The sequence below is a fragment of the Salvelinus fontinalis genome, chromosome 37 (genome assembly GCF_029448725.1).
Source record: "Salvelinus fontinalis isolate EN_2023a chromosome 37, ASM2944872v1, whole genome shotgun sequence".
In the NCBI taxonomy this organism is placed as follows: Eukaryota; Metazoa; Chordata; class Actinopteri; order Salmoniformes; family Salmonidae; genus Salvelinus; species Salvelinus fontinalis.
The window spans coordinates 24,895,656-24,917,751 of record NC_074701.1 but is presented as its reverse complement, the minus strand read 5'-3'; the positions used below and the strand labels follow the sequence as shown (position 1 = coordinate 24,917,751).

At 42.7% G+C, this 22,096-nt stretch overlaps 1 protein-coding gene across 2 annotated transcripts; it reads right to left on the bottom strand.

The window, feature by feature from the left end:
* Nucleotides 1–1,757: 1,757 nt before the first annotated feature.
* On the bottom strand, nucleotides 1,758–21,733 carry LOC129836412 (alpha-actinin-2). 2 transcript variants are annotated; one of them, XM_055902531.1, is made up of 22 exons: nucleotides 21,398–21,733; nucleotides 14,904–15,018; nucleotides 14,703–14,822; nucleotides 14,288–14,374; nucleotides 13,971–14,058; nucleotides 13,680–13,758; nucleotides 12,204–12,285; nucleotides 11,562–11,647; nucleotides 10,663–10,755; nucleotides 10,184–10,414; nucleotides 9,798–9,945; nucleotides 9,450–9,600; nucleotides 8,168–8,276; nucleotides 5,941–6,081; nucleotides 5,421–5,603; nucleotides 5,181–5,315; nucleotides 4,814–4,993; nucleotides 4,510–4,656; nucleotides 4,241–4,369; nucleotides 3,709–3,774; nucleotides 3,381–3,539; nucleotides 1,758–3,182 (listed from the first exon to the last, which is right to left on the bottom strand). In XM_055902531.1, the coding sequence occupies exons 1-22, from the start codon at nucleotides 21,527–21,529 to the stop codon at nucleotides 3,024–3,026; spliced, it is 2,820 nt and encodes a 939-aa protein (XP_055758506.1). In that variant the 5' UTR covers nucleotides 21,530–21,733; the 3' UTR covers nucleotides 1,758–3,023. The 2 variants fall into 2 exon arrangements, with proteins under 2 accessions (XP_055758506.1, XP_055758505.1); XM_055902530.1 differs by lacking the exon at nucleotides 4,241–4,369.
* Between the last annotated feature and the right edge of the window lie 363 nt (nucleotides 21,734–22,096).

Genomic DNA, 22,096 nt, shown 5'->3' with positions numbered 1-22,096 from the left:
CTAGTTTCCACACTTCTACCCCAAAGAGAGAAACACAATGTTGTATTTAACTGTGCTCTCTTAATATGTAAAGTAAAATAAACATAAGTGATAAGGGTTTATTGAATAATCAATTCACTTCAAAGCGCAAAGTATACTACTCTTGTCAACATTACAGTGTCTCAAACAGTCACACATTTAGTACAGTGATTATCTCCTCCCTCCCCCTCTTCAACTGGGAAATCCAGTTGGCTAAACCCACTGAGGTTTGATACAAAGTATGTAGGAATTTGATAGGAATTGTTCAAGGCAATAAGCAATATCATCAAACAGGCAAAGCTATTCATTTTGGTGTGACCAAACTCCTTTTGTCCGCAAATAAGAAAATGGTGTGTGGCAAAGAGAATTCTAATTTTCAATTCACATTAAATCCTTGCTTTACCTCAGAGAGCAGGCAAAGAGGCCCAACTCGGCTGAAAATCTGTCTCCCTCCAGCAGGTGGCGTTTTTTTCACCCACCAATGAGTTTTTGTATGGACGTCAATGAGCGTCGGAAAAAATGTATGGCTTATTTGCTAAGTGAGGTTTATTTGATCAAATTGAAGTTACGTCATGCTTAGTTTGTTACTACTCTATTGATAAGTAGGACACGTGATGGTAACTTTGAGAAAAAACACTTTATATTGGAGTTGTCTTGAGATGCCTATGCATATTCATGAAATAAAGCTAGTAGCGTAGCATCGCTCTCCATTGAGTACATGTGGTTGACGTCAACAACCCTCATCGAATATTTTTTAAAGTATTAAAATAATTAGATGTATGCACCAATCCAAAGAAAGGATAGGCGGGAGCTAGACAGCCCGATGTGCCACTGGACAAAAACTCTCATTGTTAGGGAGGAGAGACAAGTGTCTTGTCAGTATATCAATAATCTTTGCTTACCCTTTTTGTGGCTGGCAACGGAACATTCTTGGTCCGAGACCGCAGCTCAAATTGACCTTAAATATCACTGTATCCATTAGCCGGTAAGCACAAACTATTCAACAATGACAGAAACCTTTCTTGTAAAACATATTACACTATTGAATAATGCAACCAAATCATATTACAATCTTGAATAATTCAAAAATTAAAGGCATTTATTTTCTCGTCTGTAGGCTACACTCATTACATTTGAGCTTCAAGACAAAATCACGGCGTTGCTATAATGGCATGTCTTCATCAAGTAGTGTAACGTTAGCCTATCAAAAACAAACGATTAACCTTCTCACACGAATATAAAAGTACAGAAGGACTACCTTACAGTATTACAACAAACCAGGCTTAATTTTGATAAAAAATCATGCAAATCATTACATGTTAGAAGCAAATAATTGCGACTGAAAACGTGGGTATAAGATCATTTACCGTGATGAGCTGTTTTATATGGAAGCCCATAAACGCCACCAATTGTATTTAATTGTATGAATCGTGATTTGCCAACAAGCACAGTTAGTCTGTGCTTTCGTCTGTTCAACTGTAGCCTACAGATAACGACAGCTGCAGGTAGCCTAGAGAAACAGCCTTTGTGCTCTGATCCTATCTGGGCCTGGCCAGGGAAAACTTAACATCATGATTTTATAGCATAAGACATGTATATATAGCCCAAAATATCCCACATTTTGGGAAAATGTGAATGTGATCATATTTGGTTTATATTCACACTTCGGGTGGCTAGGCTACCTATGCCTTTTTTTTTTTAAACAAGTATTGACTGGAATTAATGAATCAACACAATAGTGATGACATTCAGTATGAGTATCTTTTTAATTACAGATGCAAAGGCCTAAATGATGCAATCCTGCATACAGCGAGCTCAGATCTGTTCATTTTTTGTCGTTTTTGTCCAATCGCAGTTGTTCTTTCTTTGTCTGTGTAAAGGGTTTTAATGTTTCCATCCTCTCTAGGGCCAGGAGTTTTCCAGGGGCTTTTAAAAAACACATATGACTTGATTAGAAAAATGATCTGATGCCATCATAGCCCATATAAAACCTTTTTTTTGTACAGCTGATTTATTACTATGTCAAATGCTACAACTAGGGTACAGAGTTGGTTAGGTTAGCCTACTGCCAGATCATGAAAAACGGGCCTTAGGAAAACAATTTTCTCCCACCACTCTGGGACCTGTGGAGCCACCTCTGAAATCAACACACAATGTTACAAAAAAAACAAAAAACATAGCCATCATTTGACATGTTTTTGGTGGTGAGGATGGGCTTCCATAGTTTTACCTGGCTCAGTGCAGCCGACAGCTATTGCAACAGTTTCAGAATGTAACTGGCTGTTACTGCAATATTCAGTCTCAAATATTAGGAAAATGTCTATACATTTCAACTGTTTGAAAAACATTGCTCTACTATTACCATTTATACTGTAGGTGTGTTGGCTCAATTAACAAGACAATTCTGTTTACACTGCTTCAAGGGGGGCAGCTGTTGAGAGAGTGTTGTGCACTACCTCCAGAGGTTTACATTTGAGTAACGTGTAGCCGACATGTTTACGAAAAATGTCTAGTAAGTGTGTGAAGAGGCTCTTAGCTTTGGGTTTGAGATGTATATATTTTGTGTGAACTGTGTAACGTATTGTTCAATCAATCACTCATAGCCTTTAGCCAAACTCTTCTTCATTTATATTGGGTAACTTGCGAGAAAAGTTAGCATAGAGCAGGCACCATGTGCTATGATTATATCACAAGTACATTTTGTTGACATAAACAACATGCGTGTCATTACTTTTTAGAATGGAGTATGAGAGGCACACTTGATAACCTTACACTGTTATCAGTGTGCTATCATAGAACCTATTATGATACTTAAATGGCATACTTTACTGTCATTTCAATCAAGCTTTTGCTAAAATAGTCCAGATCTATTTTCTCAAATCAGCAAACAGATATCCCAACATTTAAATAATCATAATCCTTGCTTTTACAGTAGATTAAAGGGGATTTCATCCAGAAGTTTTGGCTGGAGTCAAAAGGTCAATCTTGGGGGTCATCTTGCAGAGTTAGAGGTCACTCTCTCCGTAGAGGGCAGTGGAGAAGGCAGTGTAGTCTAGAGCTCCCACGGGTCCCCCTGGACCACTGTAGGGGGCCATCCTCAAGATGCAGTACTCTGCCTGGTCAGGGGGGAGCTCCCTCCTCAGCTCATCAACCAGGATGTAGGGCTGTGGAGGGGGGAGGAGAAGGGGTAGGGGGGAGAGAACGGGCTCATTTAGAGAAGTCCGCTCTACCAAATTTTCCTAATCTGACAGAATAATATGCCTGTTTACTGTTATACTGAATTCACCCCTTCTGTGTGATTGACATGGTCCACTCAATTTCCACACTCCCATTCACTTTCTCTTTCTCTCGCACACACATACCTTATCGGCTGCCAGGATCCTGAAGGATGCCACGACCTGGTCGGCTGTGTCTGTGTCAGTGGTTTCTCTGGTCATAAAATCGATAAAGGATTGGAAAGACACCATGCCAGTGGCACTGGGATCTACCAGCATCATGATGCGGGCAAATTCCACTTCACCCTGACAGTCAAAGAGAGACAGAGATCAGGGAGAGAGAAATCAGAGAAAAGAACACATATCTTTATTCGTCATTGCGTCATTACACATACAGTATATTATCAATAGCTCTTGGTATTATTATGCATTGTTTCCATACTGTAATTCTGCATAAGCATATTGAGACTCCTACCAAATCATAACCCATGGAGATCAGACAGGCTCTAAAGTCATCAGTGTCCATCGCCCCGTGTTTCTTCTGTAGTCAGAGGTCAAGGGTCGTAGGGTGGAGGTTGGGAGTGGGTCACAGCACAGGGAGGAGAAGGGATGGGACAGGGAGGAGAAGGGAGACCAAGAGAAGGTGGATGGCAGAGCAGTAGAGATCAGGAATGGGAGAAGGCCAAAGCTAACACAGAGAAATTGACACATAGACACAACCAGACAGATGGACACCATGACAAAGACAGTAACATTAGAAGACATGGAGAGAGAGACAATAAATACTTTAGTAGTCAATTCTAAATGAACTGTCATAATAGGCCAAAGCTGCTGCCACCAACATTGTCATGCTGTAGAGCCCGACTGTCAAAATATCGATACAACTAAAAAAATATGAGAGGTAGCAGCAGGTGTGGTCTACTCTAGAAGGGAGGGAAGAAGCCCAAGTCATCAGCGAGAGGTCAGTCAGGGATCATGAAAGGTTAGAGGTCAGTAGGGTTGAGTACCTGATGGTCATTGCCCACATGACCCAGGCTGATCAGACAGGCCTTGAACTCCTCACAATGCAGTTTGCCTGTGTTCTCCTGGGGCCAGGTGTTAGAGGGGGTGTTAGTCACACTCAGAAGTGTCTCTCTCTCACACACATGCAAGTGTCTATAACATGTATCAAAATACTTTGTTTTTTTTTATAGACATATACATTATGCCATTCAGGTTAAATGTTAATATATGAATCAGAGAACCGGGAGTACAGGAAGCGGAAGGAGCACTGTACCCGATCAAAGTGGTTGAAGGAAGAGCGGAACTCGTGCATCTGTTCCTGGCTGATGCCCTTGGCATCACGGGTCAGGATCTGGGTCTCGATCTCGTTGATGGTGCGGGCGTTGGTGGTGAGGAGGAGCTCCCAGCCCACACGGATGTGCTGTTACCATGATGACAAGACAGATATAGACACAGACAGGCAGATTAACCAGCTGCCAATGAAATCTCAAAGACATCCATCATCATTATCCCCATGACCACATCTAATCTTAATAGACTGCATGCAGAGACCGTCTCTCTGTGGTGCTCTGCAGTACCTCCATAGTGTAGTTGGTGTGCTTGTTGTCAAACACCAGAGACTCCTGGATGAGCTGGTGGTCTCCCTCCAGCTTGTCGATGTTGGGCTTGTAGGTGACGATGACGTGCTCAAACTGCTTCAGCTGGGTCATCTGGTCCTCCAGGGTACCACCCACCTCCAGGGAGCAGCGGCCAATCTCCTGTCAGAACCACACATATGAGCAATTCAGGTTTTTGTTCCAGTTTCAAAGATACCCCTAGACCAGGGCTCTCCAACCCTGTTCCTGAAGAGCTACCATCCTGTAGGTTACAACCAGAGAGTAGCTCTCCAGGAACAGTGTTAGAGACCCCTGAACTAGACAATAAACAGATGGCTGACTCTCTGACCTCCATCCTTGTCTGTATCCATGGTCCGATGAGGTTAGCCTGGACAGCAAACTGCCGTCTCAGCCTCTCGCTAGCATGCTGCCGGGCTAGCTCTTCCTGGAGGGAGCCTTCTCTCTGGGGAACCAGCTTCTTCACCTGGTCAGCAACAGGACGACAACACATACATCAACCTGACATAGAAAGTCACTGAGTATATGCATCCGTGTCTCAAGTGTACGTATGTGAATTTAGAGGTCCTACCCTGTCCCACTTGGCGAGGAGTTCCTCGGTGGTGATGGTGCTGTAGGGGTTGATGAGGTTGGCCTTGATGCCGTAGCTCTGGGAGATCTTCTGCACCTCCATGTGGATCCCCAGGATGGCCTGTCTCTCTCCGTCTGCCTCTGGGAGGGTGGCCTTGAACTGCTCATGGGAAGAGATCAGGCTCTGCAGGGAAGGAGGAGAGGAGAAGTTGCCATGTTGGCTTGTACTTACAAGAACATGGCAAGTAATGGGCACTGTGTCAAAATGACGTAACAGTTGTAACAACCATAGAATGATTAAAATACTTATAGCGAGCATTATAGGGTGGCAGGTAGCCTAGTGGTTAGAGCGTTGGACTAGTAACCGAAAGGTTGCAAGATCGAATCCCCGAGCTGACAAGGTCAAAATATGTTGTTCTGCCACAGAACAAGCCTGTTAACCCACTGTTCCTAGACCGTCATTGAAAATAAGAATTTGTTCTTAACTGACTTGCCTAGTTAAATCAATAAAAATGATGTACCTGAACCTCATCGATAGTGTGTACAATAAACATGTCCTGCAGATCCTCCATGGCCCCTTCCATCCAGTTGTTGAAGGGTGCTGATCTCTTGGCAAACTCCAGGAACAACTGATCAATGGTTTCCAGCAACTTCTCTGTCCTCTGGAAAATAGGAGAGAGAAAAAACACTTCATTAAACGTCATTAATCTCATTGACAATTCATCAACATTGCCTGTTTGGACTGCTAATCCCAGGATGCATCACATTGACATGACCCAATTGACCGCTGAATTGGCAAGGTGGTCTCCCTGCCCAAAGGAAGGGGTCTAATCCATATTAGACCCCTTCCTTTGGGCAGGGAGAGGGGGCAGACAGCAGCCCATGTCAGTCACCCTAATCCCAGGCCTGGCTGTTTTTCTTGACACATTTGTAGGTCATGAGTGCCCAGTGTGGATCAGAGGAAAAGGACTGTGGGCATCCTGCCAGCCAGATGCTGGACCGGTAACCATATCTACATACAGTGCCTTCAGAAATTATTCATACCCCTTGATTTATTCCACATTTTGTTGTGTTACAGCCTGAATTCACCCATCTACACACAATTCCCCATAATGACAAAGTGAAAACATGTTTTATTGAAAATGCAATACAGAAATACCTAATTTACATAAGTCTCTAAGAACCATCCACACCTAGCTTTTGCAACATTTGTCCATTATTTTATAAAATTCTTCAAGCTCTGTCAAATGTGTTGTCGATCATTGTTAGACAACCATTTTCCTGTCTTGCCACAGATTTTCAAGTAGATTTAAGTCAAAACTGTAACTCAGCCGCTCAGGAACATTCACTGTCTTCTTGGTAAGCAACTCCAGTGTAGATTCGGCCTTGTGTTTTAGGTTATTGTCCTGCTGAAAGGTGAATTCATCTCCCAGTGTCTGGTGGAAAGCAGACTGAACCAGGTTTTCCTCTAGGATTTTGCCTGTGCTCATCTCTATTCCATTTCTTTTTTATCCTAAAATACTACCCAGTCCTTAACGAGTGGTACTTATGAATGTATTGGATTGGATTTGCCACAAACATATAACACTTTCTATTCAGAACAAAAAGTGAATTGCTTTGACAGAACTTTTGCAGTATTACTTTAGTGCCTTGTTGTAAACAGGATGCATGTTTTGGAATGTTTTTATTCTGTACTGGTTTCCTTCTTTTCCCTCTGTCAATTAGGTTAGTATTGTGTTACTACAATATTGTTGATTCATCCTTAGCCATTAAACTCTGTAACTGTTTTACAGTCACCATTGGCCTTATGGCAACTGAGTTAGGAAGGAAGGCTGTATCTTTGCAATGACTGGGAGCATTGATACACCATTCCAAGTGTAATTAATAACTTCACCATGATCAAAGGGATATTCAATATCTGCTATTTACATTTTTAACCATCTACCAATAGGTTCCCTTCTTTGCAAGGCATTGGAAAACCGGCCTAGTCTTTGTGGTTTAATCTGTGTTTGAAATTCACTGCTCAACTGAGGGACCTTACAGATAATTGAATGTGTGGGGTACAGAGATGAGGTAGTTATTCAAAAATCCTGTTAAACACTATTATTGCACACAAACCGAGTTCATGCAACTTATTATGTGACTTGATAAGAAAATGATTTACTCCTGAACTTATTTAGGACTGCCACAACAAAGTGGTTTAATACTTATTGACTCAAGACATTACAGCTTGTCATGTTTTATTTATTTGTAAGCAGTTCTAAAAACACAATTCCACTTTGACATTATGGGTTATTGTGTGTTTAGGCCAGTGACCATAAATCTCAATATAATATCATTTAAATTCAGGCTGTAACACAACTTCATGTGGGAAAAGTCAAGGGGTGTGAATACTTTCTGAAGGCACTGCAAATGTGCCATCAGTAGACTAAGTGGACACATTACCCCACCCTCCTCAATCAGCTGTGTATTCATATCTCACCCGTAGCTATCTCAATATAATATACATGAGATTTAGAATTATTATGGGTTAAGTTGTCCTGTGAACAATCCACCCCACCCCAAGGTAACGTCATTCATGGCCTTACCTCTTCAGCTCTCTTCTGGATTGATGGAACTGGTTCTTATTCCCACACTACCAAGCTGTACTGTGCTGGCTTACTTTTCACTTGGCACAGCAGCTTAGACAGTTTACCTTAGCTGGGAAAATAACATGTCATGTCCCAAACTTCAAGCCCCTTCACTCACCTCCAGAGCCTCTCTCCTCTTCTGGGTCAGTGTACCAAGTTGATCCCACAGGTCACAGATTCTCTGGCACCTCTGGTTGACAGCAGCCACATCATAATAGTCCAGCTCACTGCACAACACCACAGGAAGCATACAGGTCAATGAAGAGCAACTTCAGACTGTTTGGTATTATTTAAGAAGAATTCCAGTCGTAGTCCTTGTCAAAGCCATGATTTTAGGAATAGGACTTGGTTGGGATGATGGTTAGGAGGGTTAGAGCGTCCTTTTTTCTCAATTTCCGCCTGACTGACGTGCCCAAAGTAAACTGCCTGTTGCTCAGGCCCTGAAGCCAGGATATGCATATAATTGGCACCATTGGAAAGAAGACACGTTGAAGTTTGTAGAAATGTTAAAATAATGTAGACGACTATAACACCATAGATATGGTGGGAGAAAATCCAAAGAAAAACCAACCAGAAATCTTTTTTTTGAGAGCCCATGCTCTTACAATGGAACGTATAGGGAAATAATTAAATCTAGCTCCCAGTATGCAATTCCTATGGCTTCCACTAGGTGTCAGCACTCAATGTTCAAGGCTTCAGGCTTGTTTCTTCCAAAACGAGTAAGAATACTGAGTTTAACTACAGGGACACAGTCTTGGAAATCCGTGTGTGAGCGCGCCATGAAGAGAACACGCACCTGCTAATATTGGTTTCCTATTGAACATATTACTTTCCGTATGAAATATTATAGTTTGATTACATTTTAGGGTATCTGAGGATTAAATAGAAATGTATTTTGACTTGTTGAAACAAAGGTTAGGGGTAGATTTCCGATTCCTATCTTGGCATGTTGAACGAGTGGATTCCTCAAATCGATGGCGCCAACTAAACTGACTTTTTGGGATATAAAGAAGGGTTTTATCTAACAAAATGACTACATGTTATAGCTGGGACCCTTTGGATGACAAATGAGAGGATGATGTTCAAAAAGTAAGTGAATATTTAATCGCTATTTGTGAATTTATGAAACCTGTGCCGGTGGAAAAATATTTTGATGCGGGGCGCCATCCTCAAACAATCGCATGGCATGCTTTCGCTGTAAATCCTACTGTAAATCGGACAGTGCAGTTAAACTAACAATAATTTAAGCTTTCAACCGATATAAGACACTTGTATGTACCTAAATGTTTAACATCCATCATTTTTATGATTATTTATTTGAATTGCGCGCCCTCCAGGTTCACCGGAAGTTGTCCCGCTAGCGGGACGCCTAGCCTGAAGATTAAAGGAAGGATCCATACTTGAGCTCCTGTGCGATGGCAGCGATCTGCTCCACCCTGTCCTGATGAGCAGCCAGGTCACTCTCAAACGACTCGTGTTTCCGTAGCAACGCCCGCACCTCTGTCAGGGTGGCCGTCTCGTAGTCCTTCTGAGATAGAATCAGCTCTTTACCTGGGTCATACACACAGACAGCGAGAGAAACTGAGACATTAGCCAAAACAAATGTTGAAGATTTACTGACATTTTCCCATTGACATATCTCTAAGGATTTGGAGCTAATCAATTACATTCAAACTTCAAACTCTAGACAAACCAGAAACATAAGTAAACCCTCCACAGACAGACAGACAATCATATCCCAGACATACCATTAGCCCAGGTCTCATGGGTGCTGGCTTTCTGGCGGAACTTTTCAGCCAGGTGGTCCAGTCTCTCGAGCTTTCGGATCTCTGTCAGAAGCCACTCCTCGTAGCCTTTCTCTGCCCCCTCCAGCCCCTGCCATGCACTGGCTATGTCCTACAGCCACATCGAGACACAAAGACATGGGTCAAAACCAGCAAAGCACCACGCTCAGTAGATATGCTATTAAAAAGGCTTTTAACTCTATCAGCGTTTTGGCAAAAGTGCCTTGGTGTTTACCTTAGCTTTGGATATAGATCATCCAAAATACCATCTACAACTACTGTGATTTGACTGATGACTGTTTCATCAGTTTGATATGATGTATCATTGAATGCTGGGTGTTTACACTTACAGACACCATCTTTCCCTCCGAGGGCATGAAAGCGGGACGGTTGCTGATGCGCAGCTTGGTCTGCAGGGTGTTAAAGCTGATCTCCAGCTGGCACTTCTCCTGCACCTTGGGGGGCTTGTGCATGCGGCGGTAGTCTCTGAAATCTTCCAGCTTTCTCTGCATCTCAACCATGATCTTCTCTGCAGTCCTGTTCTCCAACCATGGGGTGGTCCGGCAGACCCACTCCAGTAGCTACGGAACACAGTGGGTGATGATGGGTTGGAGCTTCATTTGCGGTTCATTTGTTGTCATTCCTCTCAATTCAGTTAAGTAGGAATTCGACATTGAATTTTATTTAAATACTGGGAAATTCTATTCCTACAAGTTTGTGTAAGACAATGGACTTTTTGAGTATTCAGATTGGGGTAGAAGTAGCTCTCCTAAGAAAGTTTACCAATATGAAAGCATATGTCCAAATGTATGCTTCTGTGTTGCTTTACCTCGCTGGCCAGCCTCTCGTATTCCTCCATCAGTTTCTCGTTCTCCTGGTTCACACCCAGCACTTTACAGATCCTGTTAGCCGCCGTCTCAGCCTACCAAGGGGAGGGAGGAAAGAGAGGTGAGGGGAGGGGGGAAAGAGTGGTGAGGGAGGAAAGAGAGGTGAGGGGATGGAAGGGGAGGGGAGAAGGAGAAGTGAGGTGAGGGGGGAAGGAGAAGTGAGGGGAGGGGGGGAAGGAGAAGTGAGGGAAGGGGGGAAAGAGTTGAGGGGAGGGGGGAAAGAGTTGAGGGGAGGGGGGAAAGAGTGGTGAGGGGAGGGGGAAAAGAGTGGTGAGGGGAGGGGGGAAGGAGAAGTGAGGGAAGGGGGAAGAGTGGTGAGGGGAGGGGGGAAAGAGTGGTGAGGGATGGGGGGAAAGAGAGTTGAGGGGAGTGGGGAAAGAGTGGTGAAGGGAGGGGGGTAGGAGAAGTGAGGGGAGGGAAGGGGGGGAAAGAGAGTTGAGGGGAGGGGGGAAAGAGAGGTTAGGGGAGGGGGAAAGAGAAGTGAGGGGAGGGGGAAAGAGAGGTGAGGTGAGAAAGAGAGGTGAGGTGGTTCTTGTCTCATATCTAATGCAATTCCTCATGCAATACAATTCCTCATACAGTACACCCCCCCACCCCCAACACGCACACCATTTAAGTCATACTTTTAACGCAATCTGTGTGCATCGTTCCAAAAACATTAATTTCAAAGTGAAACTCACAATTTGCCAACTTAATAGAATTATGACCTCAAACAACTCGTAGGCTAGAGAGGAGTGATTGACATATGGTAATCATCATCAATTGGTTTTGGAGGTATTGTACCCACAACACATTGCATTCACAAACGCAATTCAAACTGTTCATGGTGCAAGCTGTATACCTGCTCGGCTCCAGCAAATGCATGATAGAAGCAGGACACATAGGTCATGATAGCTCTCTCATCAGGCTTGGGGGTGTTGATGATGTCTACAGAGGGAGGGAGGGACAGAAGAGGGTGACAGACAACAAGTACAAAAGGAGGAAGATAGGGAAGGTGGAGACAGGAAACACAAGAACACAGACAGAGGAAAAGGATCACAGATCGACTCCAAACCTGAACATCGTAGCGCAGGGCTATCCTGGAGGGAAGGTGGGGTGGTCTATGGCAAAGAGATCTAAACAAGGACCAGGTCACGTTGACACTAGGACTACACAGCATCAATGTCCCCTCACCTTCTGTACCATAGCAAATGTGTGATACAAACTGGACATATAGGTCATAACAGTCCTGTCGTCTGGCCTGGCTGCGCTTATAAAATCTGTGTGGGGAGACCAGGCACATAGGACTTCATCATTACAATGTGCATACAAGTACAGACAATCTTCCTGGCAATCTCTTCCAGGCAATCCTGTAACAAAACCCACAGTCTGACTCCCACCATTACAGTACCAGATAAGATGCTTTATGTTTTCATAATGAGCAGAATGACATGCCTATAGCTAATGGCGATTTTCAAAACGTTGTTTCCTTAGAAGACATTACCTTCTGCGTCCAGCATCTTGGGAATATCCAGGTGCTTCTCTGCTATTTCAAATGCCAGGTTCAGGTTCCCCATAGGATCATCCTAGAAAAGTATAAATATTATAGAAACATACTTTCCAATTAAACTAATAAACAAAGTCATCTTCTCATTTACTTTTTATATGAGAAAACATGTGCATGTGTACAGTATTTGAAACCAGTTTACAAACTGTCGTGTATCCAGTGATGGAATTAACCAAACAGGTGACAGACAGTCAGTAAGTGCCTCCTCACTAATGGGGTAGGGTGAGTCAGTGTGTTTAGTGGGAGGAGAGGGCTCATGCTGCTGCTATTGTCCTAAGTCTGTTCCACTAATGCCGGCCGAGGGGAAAAGGCCTGTTACAGGACAGTGGCAGCTGCAGAGATCCAGGGCGGGCAGATACCCATGAGCCTGTTCCCCACCCGGAGACATTTCAGCAAGCTAACACTCAGGGCTTACTGAGCCCGCTCACCTGGAGCCAGACATGACAGCTGACAGGGTCTGTCTAGGCTCAATGCACGCGTGGGAATGTTGGGGGGGCAGAGGGGCATATAAAGGTGATTCTGATATAGGTGTGTGCGTGCGCGCGTGTGTGTGTGCATATGTACGAGAGAGGGGGGACACCTCTACTGAAACCCAAAGCCTCTGGCTTTCCAAAAGATTTGGGTTCCACAGATCTGTCTATTTCCAAACAACCATGAATAGATTGATTGCCCTATAAAGAGCATTACCAGGCACAGGTATCTGCCAGCCACAGCTGAGGTAAACCCTGGGCTCTCCTGGGATGTGACTCACATTTCTCTGTCTATTCCCAGTCAGGACTAAGTCAGTTCAGGATGGAGATTTAAATGTCAGTCACTATTAAAAAGACCACAGCTTACAAGGTGTAAGGAGAAACATGTATATTCCACACTGTGGCCTACTCTTTACACTTACACATTTTATTTGACAAAATGTGTCTATACACAACACCTGAACACCGATACACCAATATACTCTTGAACTCTAATGAACGCACTACAGTGACCCAGTCTACCAAAGGATGAGCCTAGAACAGCATATAACTACACAGTGCACACGCAATTCTACACACAACATCGTCTACTTTTTATTTACACATACGATACCTTCAGATTGTGATAGTTGATTAGATCTGGCCTGTGTTTGTGTATCAGGGCACAGAAGGCTAAACCGTCCTTCCAGCTTTATACAATGGTGGGCCAGGTGAGCATGTCATTAAGACAGTGAATGCAGACATCAGTAAGGAGAAATTGGGTGAGTTAAACATAACAAAGCACTCTAATATCTGCTTCTCTAAAGTCAATAACTTTCTGTTAATCCACGCTGTGTGAAAAGACTGGAGTTATTACTCTGGACATAGGGAACCCTTCCTTCTCTGTTAGTATGTGGGAGGCACTTGACACCATCATGGTTAGTGTTTGGGACACACAAGAGACCTTGTTGAGCTTAGCGTAGTCGATGAGGTCAGGCCTGTGTCTGTGAATCAGGGCACAGAAGGCCAGTCCGTCCTTCCAGCTTCACCAGGAGGCAGCAGAGATAACCAGGTCAGAGGTCAGAAGTCAGAGTGGTATGATAACTGAGTAAAGCAGAGTTTACCAGTGCTGGTCCTAGAGAGCTACAGTGTTTGCAAGCTTTGCCTGTCTTATCACTTAGTACTAACACATTAGTACAGAATATAATAAAATAGAAAAAAGACATATTAGTCAAAGCCTATAAAGTGTTCCCACCTAACATGGAAGTTCTGGACATTGACGTTCCTGTAGGGGGCAGTCTTTCTCTGGCACCACAAGAGAAGGCCTTCCTTTGCAGAGGTTTCTGAGAGGAGAGATAAATAGTTCTTCAACAGCGCTATTCCCCAGTGAGATCTCTATTTAATTAAACCAGGAAGTCAATACAGATCATCTCTTTTCAAGGGAGACCTGGCCAAGAAGGTAGCTACAGTATAAAAACACTGTGAATCCATATGCAGGACATAATCTATTATACAATGGTAATAAAGGCATATTTTTAAGTATCCTATTTTGTTTGAATTGTTGTATCTTACCTTCTACAGAGATGTCCTGGATGGCAAAGCGGAGGATGATGGTCCATATCATTCCAAGTGTCATCTTAATGTTACCATCCACAATTTCTGAGGGGAAAACATCCAATTACCATCAGATCCATCACATAATTAGAGTGGGAACTGCAAAAAGATAATGGGGTGGCAGGTAGGCTAGCGATTAAAAGTGATTGGCCAGTGACTGAAAGGTCGCTGGTTCGAATCCATGAGCCAACTAGGTGAAAAATCTATCGTTGTCTCCTTGAGCAAGGCACTTAACCCTAATTGCTCCTGTAAATTACTCTGGATAAAAGTGTCTGCTAAATGACTAAAATATAAAATAATGAATGGATCAATCAAATAAATCAAAAGATACTGAGCTGCCTGAACATGAAGTACTGCCTGAATAAAACATCACCTTCAGCTCCAATAGAGACAAGTTTCACTCCTTTGCTGGTGATGAAATCTAAGGCTTTGTTGACGTTGGCAATCTTGTGAAAACGCATCTTCCCTCTGTCAGGCTTGGGTAACCTCTCACCTGGGAGAAACAAAGAGCATTTAACTCTAAGTGTAATGACTACCAATCAATGTATTCAACTATATATTCAACAAACATTACCTGAAATAACTTCCAAGAGAAGCATGAGTTTGAGGCCATTCCTAAAGTCGTCCTCAATGTTCTCAATCTGTGTTCCTGCTTTCCTCAGGTGGGAGTTACACCAAGCTGTGAAGGTCTACAAAGGACATTTTATTTTGGTGAGTAAAATACAAATAGTACAATTTAATCTTCACATAACTTTGATGCAGTGATTTCAAATTAGGATGGGGTTGAGCAATGATGATAGAGACTTCCTGTGAGCTCATCAGTGAACCTTGAGTGAGTTTTCCATTAATGGTTTTATTCATCTAAAGTAGAATGTTCCACAACGTTTTAAAACTTGAAAAGTGAATTTGACATGACCTTTTCCAATTGGAAGGATCATATACGCTTCCCATTTGAAAGTGTTTGCCAACCAACGTTATGAAAGTAGCTACCTCCCCAATTTCTTTCATCACAATATGAATTTTTGTCCATATCGCCCAGCTCTAGTATATAGCCTGGTTGTAAACATACAAGAGAACAGCTTAGCAGGACTTAGCCGGAGGTCATAAATTGTGATGACTCTGGTACCTATGGCAAGTGCCACATATTGAGATTAACCTATTTGTTGATGGTCAGCAAACCCCTTGGTTTAAAATAACACCTTCCCTCCAACCAACCTAGCGCCTATTGTAAAGGATACAAAAATTTGTGCTCCCACATACACAGGAATTTGACTTGAATTATGTGTTCATGCTTTGTACTGTATTATTATGCAAAACTTCAACATGAGCACTCTCTCCTGCTATGTTTATATTAAGTTATCTCACAACAGCAACCAGAACGCAAAGGCAATCTACACTGTACAGTTGAAAGCCCTGAGCAGACCCCAGCTCACTTTCCAGAGGATATAAGGTGTTCAATTTAGCATGCTCTCGTGGTCCTAGTGATAAGAGACAGGGAGAAAACATTTTCACTGAATATCAAGATGAGATGAAAATACCACATGCAAACAGTGCATTCTTCTCTCACTTGTTTCTCTTTGCAAAGAAAAGAGACACACTTTTACTAAAATGTTAACTACTGTTGGGTAAATAAAAAATGCTAAGTGGAGCTATTGCCATATTGCTTTCCCAATCTATCCAGCCCTTCCAGGTATGTGAATACCGAAAGGGCAGAGGCTAAAACGGGTGGAGGGCTATGGGACTAAATTGAAACACCTAAATATGTAATTTCTTGGATGTGTCACAAACTGGGAGTGATCTAAAGTAAATTGAATTGGATACTTTGAACATCTCTTCTCAAATGGCCTCAGTGGATCAGCCTCAATTAGACTCCTTACAACAACCAGGAATGTGATTTCTAAATCTGCCTCCAGCTTCCATCTACAGTGTTGACGGTACTGTGTGTAAACACAGGGAATGTTTGTAGGCTTTATTGACATGCTGTGTTTTCAAGCCATTCCAGTTCACACAGCATGACTGGGAGAGTGATCCTCTGGCCCTTAAGTTCTTATAGCACATAGCCTGGTCCCCCAGAGGCTGTGGGTTAATGTCACCCATCTGGAGAGGCTGCCCGGGGGAATGACTGTCCTAATTAGGAATATTAGAGGCTTTGAAACAAAGGCTGCATTCCACATAACAAAAGAGACCAAAGTGTATGTGACATTGAACGGCTGCCTCCTCTTTAGAACATGGCTGGCCCTCCAGACCCGATCCCGCCAGAGTTGTCGACCCCCCCACCCCTTTTCCCCCCTCCATCAGCCCTGACGATCAGAGCTAAATATATTTATGAATCATGTCCAATGAGGACCACCCGTCATTGAAGTAGCTGAGCCTTTGTGACTTTATGGGGTGTGTTCCGGAGGTAAAGAATCTAAGTTCAATAATGTTTTGTAAGGTGTCTAAGAAACCTACATTTATTTTTATATAAAAGAAAAATTTGATTTTACTAGATCATTTCAAACTTGTTCAAACACCTGAGGCTGTTTCTTCATTGTTTTCAGTCTTGATTCCAAGAATGTCTTATGTGCCAAGGTTATTTTCACGACACCAGGCCAAATCAGTGGGTGGCATACCTGGTTGTGTCAGGTGGAACACCTAGCATGTGCTACAACATTGTAGCCTAATGGGCATGTTAGGATAAAGGTAAGAACAGTTCAGGGTGTCAGCAGGTCTTATTCAAGGGCAGCCCTGTCTTCCCCTGTGGCTCTTACTGGGTAATAGGATTAAAGTTAAGGGAAATTATTAGGGAAAGCTAATATAGAGTCCCACTTAAGACGCCAGAGAAGATACTGAGAACTGAAACAAATCCCACGTGGTCAAAATTGCTATCCAACTATACCAGGCAGTAGGCACATACAGTTGGTATCCAACTATACCTCAGTAGGCACATACAGTTGAAGTCGGGAGTTTACATATACCTTAGCCAAATACATTTAAACTCAGTTTTTCACAATTTCTGACATTTAATCCTAGTAAAAACTCCCTGTCTTAGGTCAGTTAGGATCACCACTTTATTTTAAGAATGTGAAATGTCAGAATAATAGTAGAGAGAAGGATTTATTTCAGCTTTTATTTCTTTCATCACATTCCCAGTGGGTCAGAAGTTTAAATACACTCAATTAGTATTTGGTAGCATTGCCTTTAAAATGTTTAACTTGAGTCAAACGTTTTGGGTAGCCTTCCCACAATAAGAATTTTAGCCCATTCCTCCTGACAGAGCTGGTGTAAATGAGTCAGGTTTGTACGCCTCCTTGCTCGCACACACTTTTTCAGTTCTGCCCACAAATGTTCTATAGGTATGAGGTCAGGGCTTTGTGCTGGCCACTCCAATACCTTGACTTTGTTGTCCTTAAGCCATTTTGCCACAACTTTAGAAGTATGCTTGGGGTCATTGTCCATTTGGAAGACCCATTTGTGACCAAGCTTTAACTTCCCGACTGATGTCTTGAGATGTTGCTTCAATATATCCACATAATTTTCCTGTCTCATGATGCCATCTATTTTGTGAAGTGGACCAGTCCCTCCTGCAACAAAGCACCCCCACAACATGATGCCTCCACCCCCGTGCTTCACGGTTGGGATGGTGTTCTTCGGCTTGCAAGCCTCCCGCTTTTTCCTCCAAACATAACGCTGGTCATTATGGCTAAACAGTTCTATTTTTGTTTCATCAGACCAGAGGACATTTCTCCAAAAAGTACAATCTTTGTCCCCATGTGCCGTTGCAAACCGTAGTCTTGCTTTTTTATGCCGGTTTTGGAGCAGTGGCTTCTTCCTTGCTGAGCGGCATTTCAGGTTATGTCGATATAGGTCTCGTTTAACTGTGGATATAGATACTTTTGTGCCTGTTTCCTCCAGCATCTTCACAAGGGCCTTTGCTGTTGTTCTGGGATTGATTTTCACTTTTCACACCAAAGTACGTTCATCTCTAGGAGAGAGAACGTGTCTCCTTCCTGAGCGGTATGACGGCTGCGTAGTCCCATGGTGTTTATACTTGCGTACTATTGTTTGTACAGATGAACGTGGTACCTTCAGGAGTTTGGAAATTGTTCCCAAGGATGAACCAGACTTGTGGAGGTCTACACATTTTTTTCTGAGTTCTTGGCTGATTTCGTTTGATTTTCCCATGATGTTAAGCAAAGAGGCACTGAGTTTGAAGGTAGGCCTTGAAATACATCCACAGGTACACCTCCAATTGACTCAAATTATGTCAATTAGCCTATCAGAAGCTTCTAAAACCATGACATAATTTTCTAGAATTTTCCAAGCTGTTTAAAGGCACAGTCAACTTAGTGTATGTAAACTTCTGACCCACTGGAATTGTGATACAGTGAGTTATAAGTGAAATAATCTGTCTGTAAACAATTGTTGTAAAGATTACTTGTATCATGCACAAAGTAGATGTCCTAAACGACTTGCCAAAACTACAGTTTGTTGACAAGAAATTTGTTGAGTGGTTGAAAAACGAGTTTTAATGACTCCAACCTAAGTGTATGTAAACTTCCGACTTCAACTGTAGGTCTTCTTTAGCACGCACCTAAAATAAATATTTGTTTTGCCTCATTAAACCAAGATATTTGAGGAACAGTTCAACCTCTTCCATAGCAATAAAGTTTGGGGAAATGGTGAAATGGTGAGTATTTTTCAACCCACTCATACAGTAGTAATAAAGGCCTAGTGCACAAATATTATTATTTTTGTATATACATTACAAGTCAAATTTTGGACACACCTACTCTATCCAGGGTTTTTAATTATTTTTACTATTTTCTGCGTTGTAGAATAATAGTGACGACATCAAAACTATTAAATAACACATATGGAATCATGTAGTAACCAAAAAAGTATATTGGCTTGATGACAACTTTGCACACTCTTGGCATTCTCTCAACCAGCTTCATGAGGTAGTCACCTGGGATCCGTCTTGTTAAAAGTTTATTTGTGGGATGTCTTTCCTTCTTAATGTGTTTGAGCCAATCAGTTGTGAGGTGACAAGGTAGGGGTGGTACACAGAAGATAGCTCTAATTGGTAAAAGACCAAATCCATATTATTGCAAGAACAGCTCAAATTTGCAAAGAAAAATGACAGTCCATCATTAATTTAAGACATGAATGTCAGTCAATACGGAAAATGTCAAGACCTTTTAAAGTTTTCAAGTACAGTCACAAAAACTAACCATCACTATGATGAAACTGGCTCTCATGAGGATCGCCACAGGAAAAGAAGACCCAGAGTTACCTCTGCTGCAGAGGATAAGTTCATTACAGTTACCAGCCTCAGAAATTGCAGCCCAAATAAATGCTTTACAGAGGTCAAGTAAAAGACACGTCTCAACATCAACTGTTCAGAGGAGACTGCGTGAATCAGGCCTTCATGGTCGAAAATGCTGCAAAGAAACCCCTACTAAAGTCCACCAATAATAAGAAGAGACTTGCCTGGGCCAAGAAACATGAGCAATGGACATTAGACCGGTGGAAATCTGTTCTTTGGTCTGATGAGTCCAAATTTGAGATTTTTGGTTCCAACCGCCCTATCTTTGTGAGACGCAGTGTAGGTGAACGGATGATCTCCGCATGTGTGGGTCCCATCGTGAAGCATGGAGGAGGAGGTGTGATGGTGTGCAGGGAGTTTGCTGGTGACACTGTTGGTCATTTATTTAGAATTCAAGGCACACTTAACTATTATGGCTACCACAGCATTCTGCAGCGATACGCCATCACATCTGGTGTCCGCTTAGTGGACTATCATTTGTTTTTCAACAGGATAATGACCCAACACACCTCCAGGCTGTGTAAGGGCTGTTTGAGCAAGAAGGAGAGTGATGGAGTGCTGCATTAGATGACCTGGCATCCACAGTCACCCGACCTCAACCCAATTGAGATGTTTTGGGATGAGTTGGACCGCAGAGTGAAGGAAAAGCAGCCAACAAGTGCTCAGTATATGTGGGAACGCCTTCAACTTTTGGAAAAGCATTCCAGGTGAAGCTGGTTGAGAGAATGCCAAGAGTGTGCAAAGCTGTCATCAAGGCAAAGGGTGGCTACTTTGAAGAATCTCAAATCTCAAATATATTTTGATTTGTTTAACACTTTTTTGGTTACTACGTGTTATTTCATAGTTTTGATGTCTTCACTATTATTCTACAATGTAGAAAATAGTCAAAATAAAGAAAAACCCTTGAATGAGCAGGTGTGTATATATATATATATCACATATATGACGCCTCTTGCACTGATATGCAGTGCCTTAGAGCACTGCACCACTCGTGATTGGGAGTCCCACAGGGCGGCGCATAATTGGCCCAGCATCGTCTGGGTTTGGCCGGTGTAGGCCGTCATTTTAAATACGAATTCGTTCTTAACTGACTTGCCTAGTTAAATAAAGGTTACAAATTGTGATTTATCAGGGGTGCTGCAGCACCCTCAGCACCCCTTCTTCCCGCTGCGATGAGCATTTCGAAGGAAGACATAATAACCTTTTGTTTGAGACCAGTTGATGGATACTGAGTTGGGGGCCTAATATTCAGATGCTTGGAACAGTATTTTGTGGTTTCTATAAACAAAATAGTTCCACACTAAGGATACTGGATTAACCTACTATAATGCCTTTTGGTCTCGAAGTTAAAATTAGATATAGCATTCATTCTAATCCCAAGGACGTCATCATGTGTTAGAAGCATCTGTTGACAGTTCTCATTCCTCGCGTATCAGTGGAATGGCAACAGTCTTAAGAGCCGCTCATTGAGCTATTGTTAGCTGGTACCCACCGCATCCGTCCGTCAATATTCCCGTCAACTGGAGCCAAGACAGACCCCCGGCTCCGGCTGAACCAAATACCAGGAACAAGAGACAGAGTTTTGAGCCTGCGCTCAACGTGAATAACTCAATATTAAATTAATAAAACAATGGAAATGCAAACAAATGTTAATTTGCTCTCATATGAACTCCCAATCCCGTGCGTAAAGTAGTCCTACTGTACTGCGTAACGTTAATTTGTTAAATTGGTTATCTGCAGGTCATCTTCTCTTGACTTACCTTTCTTTGCTGTTTTTCCCAGGCAGGGTCCAGCAACATGTCCCTGTCCCACTCATCCTCCTGTATCATGTAGTCCTCCTCATCCCCGAATCCGTTATTATAATGCACTGTCGTCTCTATTTGGGTCATCATTGCGTCTTAAGTCTTTGTATTCCCCCAAATTCAAATCGTTTTTGTCCTCCAATATCCTTATCTATTTAGACTCTGATAATTTAATATTTTTTTCTGGGCTGGGTAACTTACTCTGTCTCCCTATCTTTCTATTTGACTCCCTCTCTCACACGCTTGCCGGTGTTCGGTCTGGCCGCAGTTGCCACAGTGGAACAAATGCTGATAGCAATTAGTACTGACAGGTCACATGGCAGGCGCGCAGGGCGCTATACACTCAGAGGAAACACTCTTATCACGCCACTTCGATGTAGCAGGTTAGGGAAACGTATGCAGCAGGTTAGGAGACTGAGGTTAAAGTTAGGGAAAGGGTTAGTGAAAATGCTTCCCTAACCTGCTACGAATATCACTTTGTATCGAAGTGGCGTGAAAAGAGTGTGCCCCATCATGATTGTGTGGGATCGGTAGGCGGATCGGCTAAAAAGCCAGGGGAGGCGTCACTCTACGAATCTTAATTGGACAAAGCCTATAATTTGTCAAGGAATCCTATTTGTAGATCAGTGATTCTACACCTCACTTTGCTCAAGCTGA